Source organism: Gymnodraco acuticeps, unplaced genomic scaffold (assembly GCF_902827175.1).
Source record: "Gymnodraco acuticeps unplaced genomic scaffold, fGymAcu1.1, whole genome shotgun sequence".
Classification (NCBI taxonomy): domain Eukaryota; kingdom Metazoa; phylum Chordata; class Actinopteri; order Perciformes; family Bathydraconidae; genus Gymnodraco; species Gymnodraco acuticeps.
Genome location: NW_022990276.1, coordinates 1,179,001 through 1,198,831, shown reverse-complemented (window position 1 = coordinate 1,198,831; position 19,831 = coordinate 1,179,001). Strand labels below are relative to the sequence as shown.

General features: G+C 41.6%; 1 protein-coding gene across 1 annotated transcript in view; it reads right to left on the bottom strand.

Annotated features, from left to right (window-relative positions):
* Positions 1 to 19,831, bottom strand: part of grik5 (glutamate receptor, ionotropic, kainate 5) — a 123,342-nt gene that overhangs the window by 36,547 nt on the left and 66,964 nt on the right. The window contains 7 exon segments of the mRNA XM_034221594.1: positions 74 to 232; positions 2,781 to 2,834; positions 6,745 to 6,923; positions 11,946 to 12,111; positions 12,460 to 12,557; positions 15,421 to 15,585; positions 18,505 to 18,666. Coding sequence (XP_034077485.1) covers positions 74 to 232; positions 2,781 to 2,834; positions 6,745 to 6,923; positions 11,946 to 12,111; positions 12,460 to 12,557; positions 15,421 to 15,585; positions 18,505 to 18,616 — 933 coding nt within the window. The 5' untranslated portion in view covers positions 18,617 to 18,666.

The window sequence follows — 19,831 nt, the reverse complement described above, 5'->3', positions numbered from 1 at the left end:
GGCGCACAAACAAAGCTTTGAAAATGACTCCTAAATGTGCACATGCATGAGTGCAGAGCGCCGTGAGACTCACCGCCGGCCCGGGGTACGTCAGGTCACATCCCTCCCTCCACGAGAGATTCAAGCTCCGGATGAACTCCAAGTAGAAGGGATGGGTGGTGTTAAACATGGAGAAACCCACGATGTTGGACTGCTCATCCACTATGTCATCCAGTCTCAGGAGCGGGAAGTCCTGGGTACACGAGGAATCAGAATCCCTTTATAATAATAAATGTATTTTGTAAGCGCTTTTACGGGTGCTCAAAGTTGCTTTACAGAGGTAGTGAAAAGGAAAAGGATTATACATCACATTAAAATCAAGCAATAAAACAACAATCTTTATGTAACTTTTAATCTTTTTTTAGCATACTGTTTATTATATTATAACTTAGTACTTTTTTAACGCATGTAAGATATGCAACACTAAGCTGTCTGTGGCTCTTTCCTGCTGTAACGCTGCAAATGTCCCCTCTGTGGGACTAATAAAGGTATTCTGATTCTGATTCTGAACAATCACACATTAAAAGTTAGTTTGAAGAGGTGAGTTTTTTGTACGTTTCTTTTGAAGGTGTTACGGTGAGTGAAGCAAGCAGGACCCAAATGCAGATAACGCTGAAAAAAGCCTTTATTTCAAGGATAAAATAAAAATAACTTGGACAAAACAGAACTCTCACCAGTGAACTCATTCACAAACAAAAGACGAACCAACACTGAACACAGCAAGAGACAAGACTAAATACAGGGAGGGGTAATCACGAGATGAGAAACAGCCGGGCAGAGGAGGAGAAACACAAGGGCAACAGGTGAACACAATCAGACAACTAGACACACCAGGGAAACTAACGACAGGGGGAAAACACAGAGAGAGGGACCAGACAATAAACCAGGAGGAAAACATGACAGGGAGAACAGCAAAACACCCAAACCTAGACATACGTGACATAACACACTAATCCTGACAGAAGGTGGTGAGGTCAGTGCAGTCTCTGATGGGTTGTGGGAGTGAGTCCCAAAGCAGGGAAATGTACAGTGTGACAGCAAGAGAGATATAGCAGATAAAAGGCAAGGAATAGCTAACGTAATTATAGAAAAAAAAGCACACATTATAAATATATATTTTTTAATAAAGAGAAATAAGTACTCATCCATGGCTAAACAATCCGGAGCAGCATTTAAATCGGTAAGTGAACATATTAACGTTTGATATACTATAAAGGATGTTTTGCACATGAAAATTATCATAGTTATTGGTTATTACTCGTCTATTATTATTATTATTACTATTAGAATCAGAAACAGGTTTATTACCGGGTAGGTTGACACGTACGAGGAATTTGACTTGATGTCATGGTGCATACATAAAAGTAAAACAAAAATGTAAAAACACAGATAGAGAACTATTTCAGGAAAACTATAATAACATTAAAAAATATAGTAAAATATTGCAGTATTTAAACAGAAATAGAATGGAGTAAAACATTGAATAAAATGTGGCAGTAATACAAAAAAACAGATATTATGTACATTAATATAATGATGATGATATTGCTTATTACTCTTCTGGGTGTTTGCAGAGAGAGACAGAACATTCAGGTGAGTGACAATGTTGACAGTGTATCAGAATCTGAGTGCAGAAGAAACCCACTGTGCGAAGAAAAGTGAGATGAATAAAGAAACAGAGGCAACAGGGGGTGACAACATTTAATCTCTGATGGAGAGAGAGAGAGAAAAACAAAAACATACAGACAGAGAGGAAAATGGGAAAACAGAGATACGGGGGGGAGAGATGTTGATGGAAATGACTCCAGTAGTTCTTCACAGAAATATACACACAAGACGTGGCTTCTAAAGCACATCAGGTGGAGATCACGCACGGCATAAAGTGACACATTAATTCAATATGGTGGGAGGGGAGGGGAGCATATCAAAGAGGCAGATGAAAAACACCAGAAGCGCAGAGAAGGTAGAAGAAGAAGAAGAAAGGGCGCATCACATCTGTCATCACCTTCACCGGCTCAGACCCCTTTTTCTTTGCTATCCTCCTCTGCACTTCCACATCTTTTTACAGGGTGTTCCTTTCTCAGATCTCTCCCTTTCCTTCCCTCCACCGAAGCTTCATGTCCTCTCTCTGTCACCTCTCCCTTTATCTCACACTATGCTCAGCGTTGCCCACTGTCAGCTTTGAAATCAGCTGTGGTCTAGAGAGAATTATGAGTGAGGTAACAAACGTACAGCAACACAATATTCGTATTAAAGGTATCGAAGATCTTTTATACTTGCAAGTATGACGTCTCACCAGAGAGCATGTACTGTTCTGAGTGAAACAGGCTCTCCTTTATAGGAGGACGTCAAAGCTTAGTTACATTACAAACAACATTTGGTTAGGCCAGCTGAGACCCCCTGGCACTGTGTGCAAAACTCACACCCTACACAGAGCAAAAGGGATACAGATAACACCTTATCCTAACTTCCTTCCCCTCATCCTATCTCCTAATGGATGTCATAAAACCCCCTAGTCCAAACACATCTGTTCTACACACACATTGAAAAGGTCCCTTCCCACGCTATGACTTAATCAGAGGAACAATGTTAATACATTTGATCTCACAATTTCCGTAACACCACCCATAAGGGGACAGAGGAGGAGGAGGAGGAGGAGGAGGAGGAGGAGGAGGAGGAGGAGGAGGGGATAACGAAAGGAAGGAGAAATTCAAAGAGAGGTAGAATTGGGAAGCTCTTACCATTGTGGTGAGGATGTACTTGTAAAATGCAGTCGTCATCCCCAGCTCTGACGCCTGTGAACCAAAGACAGAAAACATTGAAGATGAGGGAAGATTGATGAAGGGAGAGATGGCAAAGAGTTATTGAAGCAATGGAGACAGTTTGGGGGAAAGTAGGAGGGAATGTTGGGAGGAGAGGGAGCATACGTTAATCACAGTTTTACATCATCAGGCTAACACTCGGACATTTCGCCGAGGGCGGGCAGCCGCTCCGATGTGCCCGGTGAAAACATTCCATACACATTCAAACTGTGACTCACTGCGCTGGCTACCGGCACTACAGGCCCTACTATGAATCAGAACGAGCCGGGGTAACATCAGCGCCGTGTCCCAGCCAAAGATGTTCTTTCGTCATGTATTTTCTTAAGAGCGCAAGTGATTGCAGCTGGCAGACATACATATTTGTTCCCAATGCAGCCCTGGAGGGCAGGGAAGGTAAAAACATGCAGCCTTTGAGAGAGTTGTGTGTATACAGATGATAAGCTCTGCATGAACATGAATTTCCCGAATAGGTAGGAAAATGCAAATCCCTGAGCTTAAAGGTCCCCTATTATACTCTTTTTCATCAATATATTATAGGTCTCTGAAGTGTTTGGCTCCAATCACCAAACAGATCATTGCAGCATTACCCATAATCCCCTCTGTTTCAGCCCTGTTTCCAAAGTGCTGATTCTCTGTCTGTTACTTGAGATGAAAATAAGGAGCCCCTCCCCACGCCCCTCTGAGAGAGATTTGGTTACAAAGAACACAATGGTGCTCTAGGAGGAGATTCAGGTGATAAGGGGGGGGGGGGGGGGGTTACCTTGGTTGCTGATTGGCTAATGGTTACACAAGCCAAAACATCGTTATGACATCACAAAGTGGCCAAAATCTGATCAGCTCGTTTTCAGACAGGTTTTTATAGAAATGGATCAGGACAAAAAGAGAGAGAATCTTTGTTCCTGAAACTTTCAGAGTCTCTTTCCACAGAGGGGACACATGTTGATGTAGAAGAGACATGAAGAAGAGGGGACACATGTTGATGTAGAAGAGACATGAAGAAGAGGGGACACATGTTGATGTAGAAGAGACATGAAGAAGAGGGGACACATGTTGATGTAGAAGAGACATGAAGAAGAGGGGACACATCTTGATGTGGAAGAGACATGAAGAAGAGGAGACACATGGTGATGAAGAAGAGACATGAAGAAGAGGGGACACATGTTGATGTAGAAGAGACATAAAGAAGAGGGGACACATGTTGATGTAGAAGAGACATGAAGAAGAGGAGACACATGGTGATGAAGAAGAGACATGAAGAAGAGGGGACACATGTTGATGTAGAAGAGACATGAAGAAGAGGGGACACATGTTGATGTAGAAGAGACATGGAGAAGAGGGGACACATGCTGATGAAGAAGAGACATGAAGAAGAGGGGACATATGTTGATGTAGAAGAGACATGAAGAAGAGGGGACCACATGTTGATGTAGAAGAGACATGAAGAAGAGGGGACACATGTTGATGTAGAAGAGACATGAAGAAGAGGGGACACATGTTGATGTAGAAGAGACATGAAGAAGAGGGGACACATGTTGATGTAGAAGAGACATGAAGAAGAGGGGACACATGTTGATGTAGAAGAGACATGAAGAAGAGGGGACACATGTTGGTGTAGAAGAGACATGAAGAAGAGGGGACACATGTTGATGTAGAAGAGACATGAAGAAGAGGGACACATGTTGATGTAGAAGAGACATGAAGAAGAGGGGACACATGTTGATGTAGAAGAGACATGAAGAAGAGGGACACATGTTGCTTGTAGAAGAGACATGAAGAAGAGGGGACACATGTTGATGAAGAAGAGACATGAAGAAGAGGGGACACATGTTGATGTAGAAGAGACATGAAGAAGAGGGGACACATGTTGATGAAGAAGAGACATGAAGAAGAGGGGACACATGTTGATGAAGAAGAGATATGAAGAAGAGGGGACACATGTTGATGAAGAAGAGACATGAAGAAGAGGGGACACATGTTGATGTAGAAGAGACATGAAGAAGAGGGGACACATGTTGATGAAGAAGAGACATGAAGAAGAGGGGACACATGTTGATTGAAGAAGAGACATGAAGAAGAGGGGACACATGTTGATGAAGAAGAGACTGAAGAAGAGGGGACACATGTTGATGTAGAAGAGACATGAAGAAGAGGGGACACATGTTGATGAAGAAGAGACATGAAGAAGAGGGGACACATGTTGATGAAGAAGAGACATGAAGAAGAGGGGACACATGTTGATGAAGAAGAGACATGAAGAAGAGGGGGACACATGTTGATGAAGAAGAGACATGAAGAAGAGGGGACACATGTTGATGAAGAAGAGACATGAAGAAGAGGGGACACATGTTGATGAAGAAGAGACATGAAGAAGAGGGGACACATGTTGATGAAGAAGAGAAGAGACATGAAGAAGAGGGGACACATGTTGATGTAGAAGAGACATGAAGAAGAGGGGACCAATGTTGATGAAGAAGAGACATGAAGAAGAGGGGACACATGTTGATGTAGAAGAGACATGAAGAAGAGGGGACACATGTTGATGTAGAAGAGACATGAAGAAGAGGGGACACATGTTGATGTAGAAGAGACATGAAGAAGAGGGGACACATGTTGATGTAGAAGAGACATGAAGAAGAGGGGACACATGTTGATGAAGAAGAGACATGAAGAAGAGGGGACACATGTTGATGTAGAAGAGACATGAAGAAGAGGGGACACATGTTGATGAAGAAGAGACATGAAGAAGGGGGGACACATGTTGATGTAGAAGAGACATGAAGAAGAGGGGACACATGTTGATGAAGAAGAGACATGAAGAAGAGAGGACACATGTTGATGTAGAAGAGACATAAAGAAGAGGGGACACATGTTGATGAAGAAGAGACATGAAGAAGAGGGGACACATGTTGATGTAGAAGAGACATGAAGAAGAGGGGACACATGTTGATGAAGAAGAGACATGAAGAAGAGGGGACACATGTTGATGAAGAAGAGACATGAAGAAGAGGGGACACATGTTGATGAAGAAGAGACATGAAGAAGAGGGGACACATGTTGATGAAGAAGAGACATGAAGAAGAGGGGACACATGTTGATGTAGAAGAGGCATGAAGAAGAGGGGACACATGTTGATGAAGAAGAGACATGAAGAAGGGGGGACACATGTTGATGAAGAAGAGCATGAAGAAGAGGGGACACATGTTGATGTAGAAGAGACATGAAGAAGAGGGGACACATGTTGATGAAGAAGAGACATGAAGAAGATGAGGACACATGTTGATGTAGAAGAGACATGAAGAAGAGGGGACACATGTTGATGTAGAAGAGACATGAAGAAGAGGGGACACATGTTGATGTAGAAGAGACATGAAGAAGAGGGGACACATGTTGATGAAGTAGAAGAGACATGAAGAAGAGGGGACACATGTTGATGAAGAAGAGACATGAAGAAGAGGGGACACATGTTGATGTAGAAGAGACATGAAGAAGAGGGGACACATGTTGATGAGAAGAGACATGAAGAAGAGGGGACACATGTTGATGAAGAAGAGACATGAAGAAGAGGGGACACATGTTGATGAAGAAGAGACATGAAGAAGAGGGGACACATGTTTGATGAAGAAGAGACATGAAGAAGAGGGGGACACATGTTGATGAAGAAGAGACATGAAGAAGAGGGGACACATGTTGATGTAGAAGAGACATGAAGAAGAGGGGACACATGTTGATGTAGAAGAGACATGAAGAAGAGGGGACACATGTTGATGAAGAAGAGACCTGAACAAGTGGATTTTGCATAATAGGAGACCTTTAACTGTGTGTGTACTGTTTACAAATGCATACCCTGCACGTATGTAGAAGGTACTGATGTTTGAGGACTGACCTTCTTGAGGATGAGATAGGAGACGGAAGCGTTTGCATCAATGATGATGGTGGCCACTTTGTCGTCACGGATCTCCTTCAGCAGCGGCGTAGGGTCCAGGTTGTCATCCAGCATCCTGATTGACAGCGTCTCCCGGGAGATGAGGAAGCGGCGGACCAGTTCCTCCAATCTCAGCAGGCCTGAGGCAAAGCCAAAGCACCGGTGAGCTGCATATCAATGTCTGTATCAGTAGACACAACTCATATTTCCAAAATGTAAGCTTTGCAGGACCGGAGAGAATCTTGATTTATTCCCAGCTGGTCATATATGTGTCATTTTGCAAAGCATGATGGATGGTTTGTCTAAATCCCCAGGAAATGAAACATCATTTAATACAGACACTAGCGTATGTCTGCATTCGCTGTTTCTCTCAGACAGACTTACCATCTATTATGACCTCCACCAAGGTGCTTCTGGATTCAGTGGGTTTGCATAGCGGGTTATCTTAAAATACACTTGAAAGATTTTGTAGAAGAGTGAAGCAACGGGAAGGTAAACAACTGATGAGTTTGTGCTGTGGAGAAAGCGCCACAATGTAACCATTTATAAAGCACTACACATTTAGGAAGGCTGTGGCTCAGTGGATAGTGTGATGGACTTCGAATCAGGGGGTGGCGAGTTCGAGTCCCACTGCAGTCAGCATGTCGTTGTGTCCCTGGGCAAGACACGTCACCCCAAATGGCTCCTGTGGGGATTGTCCACAGTACTGAATGTATGTATGTTTGGATAAAAGCGTCTAACAAATGACACGTAATGTAATTTAGCTTTAAACTGCTCAAATGTTCCTTTGCAGCTAAATCAATCTTTCAGAAAACATCCATTTACACCAAGACAGATTTCCACCATCTTGGCTTGTTCTCATCCCTCCTCCCACTGACACACTGACAAAGACAAAGCTACAGATGAGCAGAACAATAACAGAATATGCAAGGGAGGAAAGAAGCTAATCAACAATCCCGAATGAAGACACTAAAATTAAATACTTTTAAATACAAATTAAGTGAATTCAATCAAAGGATTCAATTAGTTTCAAAACATAAAGTCATTGTCCTGTGAGGAAAAGTCTCATGTACTGAAGATAAGGAAAACTAAACAGTAGGGTAAACAAATAATACATTAAAAAAATTAAATAAATGTATGTCTCTTAAATGCTAACTGTTTGAACTGTTGGAGCGTATTAAGATTATTTTATGGTCACATTTATTTTACAGGAAACTGACGCATCAAACCCGAGGATCCTCACATGTTTTTCCTCTTTAAAGTCAATTATCCCAGTTTTGTCCAATCTAGTTAACCAAGTTTGATCCGTAAATATTTGGACAAGCTTTCAAATATTTACATCTCCCCTCCTTGTTCTGAGAAATGAAAATACTATGCTTTTGATAATTTATGTGTGGATATTGTAAAGGAATATTTTAGTCTTGTTAAAGTATATAGAGTTTAGTGACTTGTCCTCGGGAATCTGTTTAATGGTTAAAGTGTATTCCTGCCTGTAATGTGATCCATAGCTTCTCAGGAAGACACAGGTCAAGAGGTCATCTGATGTCTTGTCGGGGAGAAGCTTGGCTCATGTGGGTTTGCAATACAACGAGTCTTTGTCTCGACATCTGGCATGCATTAAAGGAAAACCTGCGTGTTTTAGGGCCCTCCTCTTCTTCATGTATAGATGTGTTCTTGGCGCTTTTGTCTTCAGAGTTGGCTGGTATCTTACATGAGAACTGTATTATACTGTGATCTCTCCGGCCGTCTGTCTCTCAATAAATATCAGTGTATTGACAGGCGAATCCAGTTTCCCTCATTTGATGATTGGCTCAACATTGCTGCAAAGAAGTTTTTACTTCACAGATATGGTTTTCAAAATCAAAAGTTATTTACTACTGAATATTTTTGGTAGAGTTACGGTTTTGCTTTGTTATTTATTAAGGTTAGGAACCATAAACCAAGGCTCACACGTTTCCTTTTTCCTGTCAGAAAATGTACATTTGATTTTTTCTTTTTCTAATAAAATGTAGTATTATTTAACGTGAATAAATGAGTGGAAACAACCTAACTTTCTTAACAAAATGCCGCTTGCTTTGAAGTTCATTCAATGTAATCTGTGGCATCAAGTTTTCACATCACATTAGTGTAAATTGCATTCGTTTTACTGTCTCCGAATTATAAACAACTTCTAGGTTTTACATAAGCATTTAAAAGCATTGTGCAACAGGACGATAAGCTCATGACATTAAAGCTTGTATGGCACCAAACCAACATGACAAAATAAAACTATAACTCAGTGCTTATGAGTCTGACTCACCTGAAATTAATCTCTTTACAAAGCCCTAATATCCCCAGAGAGGATTTTTAGGTATCCTCCAAAATTTATGTGAGCCATCAAACAATCAGTATGACACATTTTTAAACATTGTCTATTAATAGAATAATAAATCAGGAGAGTTGTGCAGACTTGGCAGAGGTATGCGATCTTTGAGTGCTTTGTAATTCACTTTGTGTCTTCTATCCCATCCATCAATGATGCTCTTCAGTTCTTTTGAGTGATGTATGTACTATCAGAAATGTTGTTCAAAAAGCTTCAAATAAAATATAAAACTAAAACTGGAGATTTCTTTATGGATTCTGCGAACATCTGGCGAGCAGATGGACGGAAACAGAAGCAGAACTGCAGGAGCAGAAAGACCGAAAATACAGCACTTGAGACTATTCTCACACTTGAAGCGATTTGAGTAGTACCAAGTCAAGACTCACTTGACATTGGGTGTGGAATGAGCCTTTACCAGGAAGTCAGCCCTGGTGCTTCCTAATTGTAATTCCATAATAAGGCACCCCTAGCTATGTAAATAAGTGGAGGGGCAGGCATCTGGGGGACGGAGGGGAAGGGGAGAAGGAGGGGAGGAGAGGTGGTGCACAGAGCCCTTCAGCAGGAGAAAGCCTCTGTAAGCAGTGGGGTAATCACTGAACCAGGCCAAAACTTTAATTAGTTTGGAGAAGGAGGGGAAAAATCAATGCACTTTACAGCTTCCTCTCCACCCCTCCTTCCTTCACATATTCTCCCTCTCACACATAAGCCCTAACTTCTCTATCTCTCTGTTCCCTGCCCTGTGCTCCAGTTACCTCTCTGTCTTTATCCATCTCGCCTTTTTTACGCCACCATCGTCTCCTCCTCCTGGCACTTCGCGTCGCCGTCCGTAACCTCATTCATCTCATGAAAACTGCATAATGGAATTAGGTTCAGATAACGCATTGTGACCCAGGAATAGCGAGAGTACGATATGTATAAAAATGACCTAAAATCTCCTCTCTTCTAACTTAATATCTATTCTACACACACGGCTGAAAGGGAGGGATATGTGATTAAAGCAATTAACATGTTGTTGCAAAAGTGACCAATTTCTAATTACGTTACTTAATTATAGAGCGCGCATTGGTGGGTGTCAATGAAATGCAGGACTTTACACATTTCTCGCCTCACTGACAAAAAAGAGAGAATGTCTGCTTCACTTGAACACTGCGCTCAACACAGGGGTAAACACGATGAATAAAACAAGTGGACTGGTTGTAAACATTGTCTGATGTTGAGCACAGAGCCGTACACACACCCATGCAAATACCCCCAAACCCCTCACACACATGTACGGGCAAACAGTACACTCAGGGGCAACACACACACACACACACACACACACACACACACACACACACACACACAGGCGCCAGTACAGACAAAGTAAAAGCATGAAAAACATCAAACACACACACATACCGCACCACACACACCCACACATTCGTTCACAGTGTGGAACAAGTCTGTTGAGTGGCAGTTAGCACCTATTCTGCAGCCATGGCAACCAGCTCCATGGCGATAGATAGCGGCCAAGTGGGTCAGAGTCTGTGAGTGTGATAACCTTGTAAAGATCACCTTCAAGCCAAATATATTACACACTCACATCCCTCCGTCTCTGCACCGGTGAAAGCTGCATCTTCTGACCCCGGACGCTACAACTATGCATCATGTAACTATGATGCTATCTGTTGCTTCTAAACGTTTAACTGATGATCAAACCTGAGAAAAAGACGTCTGAAGCCATTTCAGTTCAATAAAATGACAAGTCACAACCACATTTTGGTTTGTCAAAATCGACCCTTTTCTCACTGTAGTGACAGGTGTTCACAGACTTCAATGGCCCCACTAATTCTTTATGTAATTGCCCTTCACTCTTGCAAGGTTTTCCTCGGCTTGTGCGAGACGCTAACAGCTGCACAACAGCTCAGTTTCACTCACACACATAATGTCAGATGACTATTCAGTGGAAGAAATTAGTATTTTTCACCTCCTACTGACCTACTGCATACATTATTTTCGAGCTTTGTTTAAATACTACAGCCACCGTCGGACCAAGCCCTTTCATTCCCTCTACTCTCGCTGGGGCAGTGCATAATAAATCAATAACGCACTCTTTCAAAATGAAAATGAAGAGGGCTAGTGACTAAGCCCCAAATCCCCAGTGATGTTAAAGCTCTCTGAGTGTCTGGCAAGTTAAATCAAATGTCCCCTAAGTTCTTCCAATACTAGAAAGCATTTCAAACACGAATATTTATTAAATTGCTTTGGCCGAAAAACCTGCTGAGGTGAATAAGAGACAGTGTGCAAGAGCATTGAAAAAAAATAGAAGAGCAGCAGCAGGAGCCGTGTTGTGATCTCGGACCACAGACAGAACTTCATGACCAGACTGTCAAAATGAGTGTCCCACCATGCAAAACAGTCATATCCGCCCAAACAGTGTGAATGTGCCAACACTCCCACAGAGGCATTTGCACGCACACACGTTAAAAACCACACAGATATATAGTCGGTATAGCTGGAACACAATTGATGCACTTACACCCACCTAAACAACAAACACAGCTATGCAGTCGCACATAAAGTACTGTGCAACACTCTCTCTGGCCTTCTAGTCAGAGCTGAGCATGACACCTGACATTTCTCTGTGTTTTGTCGTTGTAAATTGTTGTCTTTTCTATTTCTTTGTCTTATGTTATTGTAGTGTGCTTTTATTACATGTACAGCACTTTGGCTCGATGAAAAATCGTTTTTAAATGTGCTTTATAAATAAAACTTGATTAGATTTGATAACAATAGAAGGGGAACTACGTGTACTCACACTCAGCCTTGGCACACACCAGGCTGGCTGATGGGTAACTGAACGAGCGTAAGATGGATCCTATGGCCAGACTCAGGTCCTCGTTGCTAGGGTACAGCGTGACAGAGGCGAATCGCAGGTACGGCAAGCGGGGAGTTTCCTCCGGACCGATCTTTACATGAGGGATCTGGAAGAGAGGAGAGAGGAACATTAAGGAAGGCAAATGTGTCGTGATTAACTCCCCTTCTAACACTCGAGCAGGAAAAAACTGTGAATAAGAACCATCCATTAGTGAAGGCTACAGAGGGAGAAAAATAAAGGATAGATAGATGGAAGAGGCACCTTAAAGATAAAAGGCTACGGGGAGAAAGCAGTTGGTTAATTATATGAGAAGAAATGCGAGGAAAACTAATCTTTAGAGACATTCATCATGACGTGTGTGTGTGGGTAGGAGGGGTAGTGTGTCAGAAAGGAAGAATAACTAGTTGTCTGTATGTTTACATGAAATCTGTGTGTGTTAATCCTCCACACTCACCTCCTTCTCTCCACATATATGACTGACAGTAGAGCCGGAGGCGGGGCTGGAGGCGGGACCTATCACAGAGACGACGCCTTTGGGTAGAATCTGACACACTGAAAGGGAAGAAGGGGGGAAATACACATTGAATATGCAGACACATTCCCCTCTGCTACAGTTGGATGGCAGCTTGCAGTTGGCATACAGTAACACAGCTGCAGTCAGGGGAGAAGAGGGGACATTCAAAATGCAGCAAAAAACTCAGAAGTTGCATTAGTATTTCACTTTAAGCACTGCTTCTATTGTAGCAGCACGATCTGTCTCATTATAATCAGATTCATGTTGAGATGAATGCTCCGGGGACGACAGCAGGGCAGGCCAGGGTTGCCTGCTGCGATTATTCACTTGTTAAGACAGTTGTTTTATTGATTTGAATGATTTTGAATCATTAATTTTGAATGTTATTATATCTCTGGCATTAGAACAATCGTAACGGACTGATGGTCGCCTTCGAATAACAAATGCCGGTTTGCATAATTATTTGCACGAAGACATCGATGTGGGGGAGGCGGGAAACGATTTTACACTTTTGTTTATTACAACAAGTACTTTGCTCAGGAGAGGCTCAATCTAACAATCTCTATTGATGCAGTTCAAGCATACATTTCACTCTCCAAAACCTCCATGACAACAAGTATCCACTATGTCCATATTCCCATCTTAATGGGAAGAAATTATCTTTTTGTTTAATACATCTTATCAACGTAAAAAAATATATTCTTCCTATGATTTTTTTAGGAGGTTGCCATGCCATCTATTCCCTTACTCTGATTTTAAAAATTATTTTATTTCATTGTCAATATTGTGATGTTTGAATGGCTTTTGTGTTGACCTCAAGAAGATTAGTGATATTTGCGGAAGTACACTCTGTAGGGGGATCTTAAGTAAAAGTAAAAATCCTTTATTTTCTGGTTATGAACTTTCAATTTAGCTTATAAAAGTTCTGAATGACTCTCATAGTCTCACAGTTAATACCCTAATCACCCAATAAGCACAACCCTCTGAAATAATGTATTAAAAGGCAAGGCTCGGTACTCTCTCTTCTTTGAAATCCTGACAAAGATCAGCTAAGGTCAAAAACTTGATGCTTTTTAAATCGTCTCCATTATGCTGAACATATACATTAATGATTCAAAGTTAGTTACAGGACAGTTGTGGTCATCATCTGTCTTACACTTGACTAATTTAGCAGTCTCTGTAACTGATCAATACGCTTATTCACTTTCCTGCCAGGAGTCAGAGGAGAAGACTCATGTCTCAAGACTGTACGATAAATATGAAGCTAAACTAAGCTAACCGGCTGCAGACTGTAGTTAGTCAGTCGTATGAAGCCTTCAGAGTGGTCTCATCTAACTCTCAGCAAGAAAGCAATAAGCATATTTTGCTACCATTGACCAGTCTTCCTAAAAAAGGATACATTCATAATTTACCATAAAGCTAATATTAAATAAATGGTAATGTAGCTGATGCTTTAAAGCTGACATTTTGTAGACATGCCGAGGAGCGCTAAGGGGCTGGACAGCTTGCTCAAGGACACTTCGACATGTTTACTGCAGGGGGTGGGATCGAACCCTCTGATTGGTGGAAGCTTATTTACCCCCTGCGAAACAGTCTAACTTGTTTTGCACAGTATCTTTTAGTCTAATGAGTTTTTATTACTGTTTTTTGTCTACCCACCTAAAAAAAAAACAGCTTTCAGAGATCCAGAAGAAATGAGTCTGCGGAGTTAACTGCGTTATTCTTATAGTAATAAAGCTCTTTTTATTGCTGGTATATTTGGTTGGTATTTTAATTCATCCCAATTAGTCGTCCTCAGTCGCTGCCAGTGCCTCTGTGTGTGTGCGGCGCCCACACTGTGTGAATGTGCATTTGTGTCTGAAGATAGGGATGTGTGTGCATGCATGTGTAAATGTGCATGATTGTGTGTGTGTGTAAAAATGTGTGTGAAAATGTGCATGATTGGGTGTGTATGTGTGTGTGTGTGTGCCTCAGACAGCCGTAGCTGTAAGATGATGAGCTCTCTGATCCAGAGGCCAAAATAAGCCGAAAGCAAACAAGCCTGTCAAAGTCTCCTGCCCATCGGTCAAGGGCACACACACACACACACACACACACACACACACACACACACACACACACACACACACACACACACACACACACACACACACACACACAACTCAAGCATGCACAGATGTACACACCCCATCTTCAGCACACAGACATGTTGCCAGTAGCTCGTGGCAGGGTCGGGGAGCAGGGAGCCTGTTGTCAGCTCAGTGGCTGGATTCAGCAGCACTTCTTCAGTCTTTACACTCTCCAAATATTCTGTTTTAAATCTGTGTATCAATACAAGTGTCATGGAGCGGCCCTTTGTGCTGCTGCTGCTTTCTGCTGGTCTGTGCTGCTGATCTGTGTTAGTGTTTGATGATTTGTTGTTGCCGTGTCCTGCACAGTAGGCAGAGCCAGCTGTTACTGCAGGGCACTGGTCCACTGTTTTTAATGAGACAGGCTTACTGGCCCATTACTGGTCTCCAATGATGTGTAAACTAATCAGTGAACGCCCTTACTGGTTGCTAATCACACGAAAGTGGGGGTGTTTTAACTATCCGGACATCATTTGCTCATAAAAAAGCAGCTTTTTTTCGGAAATGTAATTACCTTTTTTGAAAATATCATCAGCCTTTTTAAGTGGGATCAAAACTGCAGTAGACTGCTTTTCTACTCTTAGCCAGTCACTATAAATATTAAAAGTTCATATTAATAATAATAACTACTGGTATTTTTCGTGGTCACTTTCTGCCTGGGCTAATTATGCCCTGCTGGACTGTCATAGATTAAGCAGGACTTTATCAGTCAGTATCGCCCTGGATGTTTCCGCTCTACTGGTTTTCTTTGGCATGCGTCGGCGCCACTCACTGGTGTCAGTAGTGTCGTACTGGGAGTCTTTTTGCAGTTCGTATATGTCCACCTCCACCCGGGCGCGGGCCGGACCCTCCATGGCGCTGTTGATGTTCTCTCGGGCCAGGGACAGCGCCAGCCGCTCCCCCCGCCCACACACAGACTGGTCATCCAGGATCGCCGCTAGAGAGGCGGAGAAGAAGGAGAGGAGTGTGAAGGTCTTTCATCGGTCGCTCTGCCAGAAAGCATATAAGTGTATTTCCCAAAATCTCATACTACCAGTTCAGTGTGTGTAGTTGTTATTTAGTTGCTACAAAGTTCAAGTCCTTTAGTATATGATGTGTTTGGATAATTTCGGCAGGCCAATGTGTTATTTGGTCAGACAAAGATATTGACTTCTTACACAAAATTATATATTTCGAAGTGTGAAGGTCTTTTCATCTGTCTCTCCGCCAGAAAGCAAAGAAGTGTATTTCCCAAAATGTCCTGCTACCACTTCAGTGCACTAATGTACATTTCCCAAAGATATTGAAGTGACTGTTATTTTGTATATATTGATTGTTGTGCTTTTATTGATGTCTTACGATACGATAATACTTTATTGATCAGATCAAGTCTGATATTTGACTTGCATCACAGCAGCTCCATGTGTAACATCAACGTAGACAAATATCAAGACACAATACATGAAAAACAAACAACAAACATTTAACATCACAATCACTGAGAGAAAAAAATGTCACTGACCCTTTATAGCGTGCATTTGATCTGGGATTCAGCTCTGTATTTACTGTGAGGATACAGTCTGACTTTTTTGAATCGTGGGACCCTGTATCTCCGATTAGATGCTAGCAGTTCATATTCGCTGTTCAGAACATGGTTTGGGTCAGAGATGATGTTGCTGGACAGCCTTATTAGGTTGTAAGCTCAAGTCCTTTAGTCTATGATGTGTTTAGATCATTTTGGCAGGACAATGTGTTATTTTGGTCAGACTCAAATCTTTACTTCTTATAGAAAATGTAATATTTCGAAGTAAGGGGTGTTGCCCTGAACTGGCATTGACTGTAGCCATAATATGTAAAAATAAAAAATGTATATGATGTTAAAATGACACATATATTAACATTGTTTAATACCCAAGTGCTTCTTGAATCATTTTATTTTACAAATATTTTTGTACATTTTTCTACAGTTATGGGTACAGACTCTCTATCCATTTTCCTACATTATATTTTTTGTATAATTCATCCACTGACAAACTGTGTATTTCTCAAAACGAACAAAGAGGTAGACTCATTTTTAGGATTGAAAATTATTCCTCTTTTTTATTCCCTATAGACATGTGGAAATATAGTTGTTGAAAATGATTGAAGCCACAATTACTGCAAAGTGAAAATCTGATATCATGGCAACCCTATTTTTCGAATACTCTTACATCTGTATGAGGAAACCAATTGAAATGTATAAAATCACATATGAGTGTTGTTGAAGGCAAGGCAAGGCAAGTTTATTTATATAGCACTTTTCAACACAAGGCAATTCAAAGTGCTTTACAAAAAACGAAAGACATTAAGAAAATGGCATTTAAAATCAGTCATTAAAAAGAAAAGCTAATAAAATAAACATTAAAAGAAAAAATACATGGATAAAAGTTACAGTGCAGTTTAAGATGTAAATAGTTTAATTAAAAGCAGCGGCAAAAAGAAAAGTCTTCAGCCTGGATTTGAAAGTAGTCAGAGTTGCAGCGGACCTGCAGGTTTCTGGGAGTTTGTTCCAGATATTTGGAGCATAATAACTGAACGCTGCTTCTCCATGTTTAGTTCTGACTCTGGGGACAGAAAGCTGACCAGTCCCTGAAGACCTGAGAGATCTGGATGGTTCATAATTTAGCAGGAGGTCAGAAATGTATTTTGGGCCTAAACCATTCAGTGCTTTATAAACCAGCAGCAGTATTTTGAAATCTATTCTTTGACACACAGGAAGCCAGTGTAAAGACTTCAGAACAGGAGTGATGTGATCCACTTTCTTAGTGTTAGTGAGGACTCGAGCAGCGGCGTTCTGAATTAGCTGCAGCTTTCTAATATATTTTTTAGTGAGACCTGTGAAGACACCATTGCAGTAGTCGAGTCTACTGAAGATAAAAGCATGGACAAGTTTTTACAAATCCTGCTGTGGCATTAGTCTTTTAATCCTAGATATATTCTTTAGGTGATAGTAGGCTGATTTAGTAACTGTTTTAATGTGACTGTTGAAACTCAGGTCAGAGTCCATGACTACACCTAGATTTCTGGCTCTATCTGTTGTTTTGAACATTGCAGACTGAAGCTCAGCGAAGGTATCAGACTGCTACTCATGATGGAGCCTTTCTTTGGAGAAAATCTACTTTTATTCTCACACCTGCATATAATACATTTCTGACCTACTGCTAAATTATGAACCATCCAGATCTCTCAGGTCTTCAGGGACTGGTCAGCTTTCTGTCCCCAGAGTCAGAACTAAACACGGAGAAGCAGCGTTCAGTTATTATGCTCCAAATATCTGGAACAAACTCCCAGAAACCTGCAGGTCCGCTGCAACTCTGACTACTTTTAAATCCAGGCTGAAGACTTTTCTTTTTGTCGCTGCTTTTAATTGAACTATTCACATCTTAAACTGCACTGTAACTTTTATCACTGTAACTTTTATTCATGTATTTTTTCTTTTAATGTTTATTTTATTATCTTTGCTTTTTAATGACTGATTTTAAATGCCATTTTCTTAATGTCTTTAATTTTTTGTAAAGCACTTTGAATTGCCTTGTGTTGAAAGGTGCTATATAAATAAACTTGCCTTGCCTTGCCTAGTAGATGAAAAAGTAGTTATTCTAATAAGATTGTATCATGGATCACTTGCATGGTGAAATATCTAATTCCGTATAACGAGATTGGACACCAGAAAGTATATTATTACTGCACTTTTGGCCTTTGAGAGTCATTTTATTTCTTGATGTTCTGACCAAAGTGGCAAAACTCACTTTGAGTCACCTAAAGAGCCCAAAAACCAACCAGGAAAAGTATGTTGAGAATTTTTTTTTCATGTAGTGAGGATGGAGGGACGGCTCACCCATGCGGACGGAGGAGAGCACAGGGGTCTGACCGAGGGAGCGTGGCGGCATGGTGACTAGCAGGAGGAAGAGGAAGTGTATTGACAGCAGCAGTGCTGGCAGAGCCGGCATCTTCTACTGCTCCTCATGGAGAACGGTCTGCTGGATGCCTGTACCACCACCTGCAGGAAGGGAGGACACAACACACACGTTAGTGGACACATCAACATTCTCCTGGCATAAAAATGTTTTCCCTTTCTTCTAATTCTGCGGCTTATCTTTAGTTTGCACTGTCACATTTCAATGGCGTGGGAGCACCTAATGTGACAACACATACAATAGCCTATGAAGATGTTCTCACACCACAGAGGCAGCCCAGTCCCATGCACATCGCCTGTCTAATAATAAAATGCATAAACGCACATCTCTATTCATGTCTCTGGTGGAGAAACTGCCTTTAGAAGTGACAGGACTCAGCCATGAAGGGATCTCCAGGGGGTTTAAAGACGACTTTACAACAGCTGGCACACACATCGAGGCACTCAAACACTTCCACACTTCCACACATACAAACAAGGGCATACACAAGTATATACCAGATAGAGTAATAGATCCAACACAAAGACACAAGTAGGACCGTGTTCTATTCAACCACACACGCCTGAGCCCACGACGCATATCGTTGACTTTTTTACGATACCAGTGTTTCCCCTATATACAAATAGCGGCGGCGCAGCGCCACTATTTGTATATAATCTCGCCTAAAATCTCGCCTAGGGCAGCAAATTGGCTAGAACCGGGCCTGGTACTAGGCCTCAAGAGCCTTTCTTGTGCTGGCAGACACATAGAAACAAATTGGCGGGGCGCACTTTGCACACACTAAAAAATTCCACGCGCTCCGCGCTCACATTATGCTGGGCCCACGTGCCTTAGCACCGCTGCTATGACTCCATCCTAGGGGAAACACTGGATACCGATACCACTGAACGATACCGATACTCGACCGATACATATCGTGATACTTTCATGTTGCATAAGGGAAACATTGAAGTGCTTTATGATATAGTTAACATGTCAAACGAATATTACAATTAATTGTGGGACTTCGACCTTTTAGTACTGAACAAACAATGAAAAACACGTTTGACAACATGGGCTTGAAGACTGTAAATTCATGTACTCTGATTTTATGTGACAGTAGCAAATGTTTTGAGAGGTTGGATGTGTTGCCGCCTTTACCAGAAATAAACTTCTTGCAGTGGTTACAGACCCCACCATTCAGACTTGCAGTGGTTACAGACCCCACCATTCAGACTAGCAGTGGTTACAGACCCCACCATTCAGACT